Source organism: Dromiciops gliroides, chromosome 4 (genome assembly GCF_019393635.1).
Source record: "Dromiciops gliroides isolate mDroGli1 chromosome 4, mDroGli1.pri, whole genome shotgun sequence".
NCBI lineage: Eukaryota > Metazoa > Chordata > Mammalia > Microbiotheria > Microbiotheriidae > Dromiciops > Dromiciops gliroides.
The window spans coordinates 448,804,698-448,811,572 of record NC_057864.1 but is presented as its reverse complement, the minus strand read 5'-3'; the positions used below and the strand labels follow the sequence as shown (position 1 = coordinate 448,811,572).

Genomic DNA, 6,875 nt, shown 5'->3' with positions numbered 1-6,875 from the left:
CTCTCAATGACCTTGCATTCTAATGAGGGAAACACCAATTACATATAAAAACATGTATAGCATAAAGTTAATAAATACAAATATGTGCAAAGTAGTTGAATACAGGAGCAGCTAGGGGGCACAGTACAGAGCACTGGGCCTGGAGTCAGGAAGACCAAAGTTTAAATCTCATCTCAGATACTTAGGAGATGGGTGACCCTGAACAATTCACTCCACTTTGCCTCAGTTTCTTCATCTGTAAAATGAGCTAAAGAAGGAAATGGCAAACCACTCCAGTTATCTTTGCCAAGAAAATCCCATGGTCAGTTAGTCTACAAGGTCACAGAGTCAGACACAACTGAATGACTAAACAACAAGTTGAACACAAGTTAATTTGGGAGGGAGGGCACAAGCAGTTGGAGCAATATGGCAAGTATTTGAGCTTTAGCTTAAAGAGAAGGACTCTTTGAGGCAGAGATAAGGAGGGAATGTGTTCCGAGCCTGAGAGATGGCCAGTGAAAAGGCATGGAGAAAGTGAGCAAAACCAGTAGAACATTGTGCATGATGACAGCAATATTGTTTGATAAAGAACTGTGAATTACAACTATTCTCAGCAATACAATGATCCAAGACAATCCCAAAGGACTAATGATAAAACAGACTATCCACCTCCAAAAAAAGGACTGATATTGATGGGACACAGGCTGAAGCAGGCTATTTTTCACTTTTTCATTTTTTTCCTTTTATTCAAGTTTTCTTGTACAAAATGACTAATATGGTAATATTTTACATAATGGTAAAAAAAGGCACAGAGAAGAAAGATGGAGCATTGTGTGTGAGGAACACAGAAGCCAGTTTGACTGGATTGTGGAATGCAGGAGGGTGAAAATGTCTCATGAGGCTGGAAAGTTTCTATAGAACTTTAAGAGTTGTCCTAGAGACAACAGGAAGCCAGTGCAGCTGGTTGAATAGTCAGATCATTTGGTTAGATCCGTGCCTGAGGAAAATGTCTTTGGCAGCAATATGGAGAATGGATTGGAGTAGAGAAAGACTTGAAGTAAGGATTAGGAAACTGTTGCAATAATCTAGGTGAGAGATAATCAGGGCATAAACAAAGGTGTTAGCTATGTAAGTGGGAAAAAGGGGTCAGGTGTGAGAGATATCATAAAGGTAGGTACATCTTTGATTTGGCAACTGTTTGGATATATGGGGTGAGGGAAAGTAAGAAGTAAAAGGTGCTACTCAAGATTATGAACCTGGGAGCCTTCTATAGAAATCAAGTTTAGTAGGAGTAGTTTAGGTGAAAAAAAAATAATGAGTTCTATTTTGGACATGTTGAATTTAAGATGTCTTCAGAACATGTGGTTTGAAATAACCCATAGATAACTGGTCATGTGGGACTGGAGCTCAGGGGAGAGACTAGAGCTGGATTTATAATCCTCCAAGTAGAATGTAAATTCCTTGAGGGCAATAACTAGCTATCATTTTGTTTTTGAATCCCTAACACCTTGTATATATTGCCTGTTGAATTAAATTTTTGTTGAATTGAATATTAACAGGTAATTTTTGCAATTGGTTTAAATATTGTATGATTCTTGGCACTGTATGCCTTCTTTCCTGCCCTTCCAACACTGTCACTGTAGCAGCAACACTGGGCCAGGGTGTTTTGTATTTTTATATGTTTTATGAACTACTATAGCCAGAAACTTCTTCACCCAGGATACAGCCTTCTTGTGATGGGCCCCACTGTCCTGAACCAGTCTGTTCCTTGGGTGGCAGACAGTCTGTTGTTGAGACTACACCCAAAGACTTTCTAATGGAGGGTAGAACATGGCAGAACTTGTCTGAAATAGCCTTCAAGAAACTGGGATTCTCTATGCTACAATGTGGCATCAGAGCAAGACTCTTAGAGGTTTAACCATAAAGCCCTATGTGAATGAGTTCTTTATTTTTAAAATATAATTTGTCCTTGATGAATTAGGAACCTCTGGGATATCATCTAAGCCTAGATTTAGGGCAATATTGGAGACACCTGTTTTAGAATTCTGACCAGGCCTTCTCCCAGGCCTTTATCTGAATGCAGGGTTCCCTCATTCTTTCTTTTTGGTCTAAACCTATGATTTCCTTTGCATAGAGAACTCCCAACATGGAAACTCTCTCCACTAATGCAGATTGGCAATTTGTCTATAACTTGGAATCTTAAAGCATTGCCTGGAGCACTGTAAAGTTAAGCGACTTGCACATGCTAGCATATCTGATAGACAGGACTTGACCCAGGACCTCCTGACTCTAAGACTGGCCATTAGAGCACCTACCTCACAGAGTTGGAGTAAGGATCAAATGAGCTAATACACATAAAGGGTTTTGCAAACCTTAAAGTGCTATAAAAATGCATTGTTGTCATCGAGTGATGCTGTCTCAACACATCATCCCAACATAGGAACACAACAGGGCTCTTTTATATAAAAGGCCCACTTTTTATGCTTAGCTGAAAACTGGGCACAGTTTGGAGGTCTACAGTAAGCCCCAGGTCTGCTCTAATATCACAGCCAAATGCCTGTGTACATGGTTCACTCTGCATTTTAGAGCTTCTCACTACCAAAAGTTGGGCACATATCAGTCATTCTCTGGGCACTGGGAGAAGTGGGGTAGAGGTCTTAAAAATGCCTCAAAATTAAAAATAAAACAGATGAAAATGTTTTACGAGAATTGATGTGGGTACTGTGTTATTTTCCCTGGATGTTAGGATTCTGAGAGTGACACTTATGCCAGCAACACTGAATGTTGTCTGGTCTATAATCCTTTTCTGTTTCTGTTTCATGTAGGAAAGGAAGCAGGTGTTAAAAATAAGGAATAGTGGAAACTTCTGATTTTTTTGGAGTAATCACAGAATCAAACATACCTGGGAGGATATGAACCAGGTTGGAAAAGTAAGCCCTAAATCTGAAGCCCTGAAGCTTTTGACCTATCAGTTTTAGGGGGTCAAGTAGGCATCTTCAATATAAACTCTAAGGCCAACTGAATGCTCCAAAAATATAATTAATAACTTTGGTTGGTTCAAAAGTCAGTTTTTATTTGATAATCAGAACCTGAGGAAAAATCCAAGATGGCAAAGACAATTTGAATGACAAGCCATAAAACTAACCATTTATGAGCCATGCTTGCCTTCCATAGAGGATATTCAAATGAAGTTTTTTTCATTTTTTATAAAAGCTAATTTAAGAATAATCTCATTTGGGAGGTTTGGGGTGTTTCTTTGGGACCTTTTCTCCCCTTTTCTCCCCTTTGTTCTTTGCCAGAGGTTTTTTTGCTAAATGAACTACCACTTTCACCTTTCGCTTGAGGAATTTTCCTATCACTTCTTTCAAGATTACCAGAACCAATGAGACGACTAATAAAATAAGTCGAATAAACATAATGGGCACAACTTTAACTGGCTTGGAAACGATTTCCACTTTTCCTGCCGGTCCACTGTCAATGCTTCCTCCATAACCAGGAGTCTCACAGAAGGGAGGGGCCCATCCATAGTTACAATGGCAGTGTTTCCTGTTGTTGCAAACACCTCGTTTGTTGCACTTCTCTGGGTCACAGTCATATCTGAGGACTGAAATATTGCGACATATTTTGTTTATACATATAGAGTCTGTACCACAGGAAGTGCCATCTTTAATGACTCCATCATCAGGTAACGCCATTGCAACCATTGAGGGATGATAGTCTGTCCCCCAGCACCGAATATTAAACTCCTTCACATGAGTAAAAACGACTGTTGTGTGATCAGGCATTTCTGGGACATTCTTTACATTGACACATTGCAATCTTCCACACAATATATCATTCATCTTACATTTTCTGTAACCTCGGCCTATGAAGCCACAGTTACCAAATCGATCAGCTCTTCTATGCACTTCGTGATAGCATACATACGGAGCATCCATGGCGCCAGTTCCAAAAATTTCTTTGCACTGCAAATAGCGATCATAACATCCCTTACGGTAACAGTGGGCTTCATTACTGCACGGAGTTCCATCTTGCTTATAAAAATCATTTGGGCATAGATTTGAAGTTCCATTGCAGAACTCCACAAGGTCACAGTCATTTTGTTTACTCCTACATACACGTCCAGATGGACTGAACTGACAATTGGTACAGCACAAACCGATGTTACACTGTGCACCAGGTTTCAATTTACAATCAGGTTGACAGCACATATCCTTTTTACATTCCTCTATTGTACCACAGTCACACTCTTCTCCCGAATCTACTACTTTGTTTCCACATTTCTTCAGTGTATACTGAAATCCAGGTACATTATCTAGACACACACCTTTCCCAGTCACAAGGTTGAAATAATGTATAAAACTGCAATTACTGAAACCAAACCTTCCACCAGTGCCCATGATACAGTCTGTTTTACCTTGACAATAACAACCTCTTTTATCATGGGGCATGCCAACACCATGGCCCAATTCATGAGCAGACCACGTAGCAGGAGCAACCAGGTTTCTATTTGGCAAAGTGCTTGTTGATACTCCAAACTTCCTTTCACAGACAGTTCCAACAAAGGCCCATCCCAATGCATCAGGGTAATATTTATGCACATACAAGTGTGTCCAATCTGTTCTAATTCTATGATATAGAATATTATTTCTATAGTGGGCTATCTGGTCGAGAACTTGTGTCAATTTTTTCACAGAAGTATTCACTTTGCTAACATCTGTCCAAACCTCAATGGCGGTTAATTGTATTCTGGCATTCAAAACCTGAAAGTACGTGTCCATGACACCGGTCATAACAATAGTGTCACTGATGGCTTTTGTTAAATTGGAATTCAGAAAGAGGAATCGCAGTTTATCCAGGATGATCATCAACTCCATGTACTTCTGGTGAACGTAGGTCGAGGTCCAGGAGTGGGCTCTCGGGGAGGTCAGGTTCTTCAGCTTGCTCAGCTGCCGCTCAATCTCTTGATCGGTCAGGCCGCAGGTGAAGTTGCTGACCGGATCTTCCTTCAGGCGATAGACCACGTGCTCGAAGCTGAAAGACGCCTGGATGGGCTCGATCTGGTAGAAGCTGTCCTCGATCCTCAGCATCCCCCGCAAGCCCCCGAGGCAGGTGCTCAGCATCGCTTGGGACTGAGGGGAGCCCTCCACTGACCCCTGGAAGTTGCAGTCGGTCGGCACGTAGGGCTGGTCCTCCACCTGCACGCCATCTTCCGTGAAGGTGAACACGCGCAGGTTTCGGGACAGCAGGAGCTTCTTGGGCCGCAGGTGGACGATGTTCCTCTTGCCCCCGAAGCGCAGGAGGTAGGTGGTGCGGCCCGCCTCTTGGCGGCCGCCCCCGCGTGTCACCAGCTGCCGGGGGATGATCACTTCGTACGAGGTGAAGCCCCAGTCCGGGTCAAAGACGAAGTCCTGGGCCGAGCAGCCCCAGCCGAGGAGAAGGAGGGTCCTCAGGCTCAGCAGCAGGAGGGAGGCGCTGGGGGTCGCGGCCCCCATGCCGGCGCCCAAGAGCTGCGGCCTCAGTCGCCCCCGACAGCCAGCTGCGCCACAGGCGGCGGAAGACACCCCAGCTCCAGCAGCGGCCAGCCGGGCGATCGCTGCACTGACCCAACCGAGGGGTGGGGGAGGGGAGGAAGAGCCCAGAACGAGGCTCCTCCTGCTCCGCTCCGCCCCGCCCTGCGCACGCGCCCCTGCAGACAGTTGAGGAGGCAGGAAAGCGGAGGGGTTGGTGGTGAGGGGGGAAATGGAGGCCGTTGATGACTCTCGTCACAGAAGCCAGGGGCGGGAAGTCAAGGCAAAGAAAGGAAAGGAAGGAAACCCCACGAATGGGGAATGTGAACGAGCCTAGTTTAAGGAAGGAAACTAAGCGCCAGCGCCAGGTTTGTGGGAGGAGGCCCTGGTGACAGGGACTGGTGAAAGGCCTGAGGCCTTTTAGAGGACCTTCCCATTCAGGAAAATACTCCTCCCCTTCCCGGACCCTTCCCCCTCAACGTGCTGGACAGAAGCTGGAAGACCCCAGAAGGGCGCCCCAACTATCTGTGTGTCTATTTGGGGGGGTGGGGGGGACACAACCCTCTTGTTTCTTTTCCTCTTAGAATGTTAGCCCTCTGTGATCGTATAACCTCCCTTTCCTCAAATAAATTTACTTTTCCAAGTTTGTCTGGACCCTTACCTTTGTATTTTAAAGTTCCTACTCATGGTTGATCTTTTCATCAGAAATGCTTAAAGTCCAATATTTGATTAAGGATTTGTCTCCGCTCCCCCAACCCCCAACCCCCAACAAGATTATACTCGGCTTTGCAGTTAAGTCATTCTTGGTTTGAGGGAAAAGATCATGAGTTCAGTTTTGAGAATATTAAAATATCTATGGGGTATCCTATCAGAGATGGCTAATAGGCAATTGGAGATGGGAGATTAGAAGTCATCGAAGAGGTTACGACTGGAAAAATTGAATCCATGGGAGCTGATATCACCAAATGGAGAAGCATACAGACAAGAGAAGAGGGCTGGGGACAGAAGCCTGGGTAATGCTCACAGTTGGCAAGCCCAACCTGGATGAAGATCAGCAAAGGATCATATGTATAATGAATATCATATTGTTTGCCTGCTCAATAGGTGAGGAAGGGACTGCAAGGAGGGAGAAAATCTGGAACTCAAAATTTTAAAATGAATGTCAAAAGAAAAAATAATCCAGCAAAGGAGACTGAGGAGTGGTCAGATATATGAGTAGAGCTGAGAGTGTCACCAAAACCTGGAGAGAAGAGAGTATCAAAGACAAAGTAATCCAACAGTATAAAAGGCTGAAGAGAGGTCAAGAAGGAGGAAATTTGAGAAAAACCACTAGAATTGACAAGATATTATTGGTAACTTTGGAGAAAGGAGTTTCAGTTGAATGAT

At 43.9% G+C, this 6,875-nt stretch overlaps 1 protein-coding gene across 1 annotated transcript; it reads right to left on the bottom strand.

Moving 5' to 3' along the window:
• Positions 1 to 3,209: 3,209 nt before the first annotated feature.
• Positions 3,210 to 5,474, bottom strand: LOC122755229 (disintegrin and metalloproteinase domain-containing protein 30-like). The gene has a single exon (XM_044003552.1). The coding sequence runs from the start codon at positions 5,472 to 5,474 to the stop codon at positions 3,210 to 3,212; it is 2,265 nt and encodes a 754-aa protein (XP_043859487.1).
• Between the last annotated feature and the right edge of the window lie 1,401 nt (positions 5,475 to 6,875).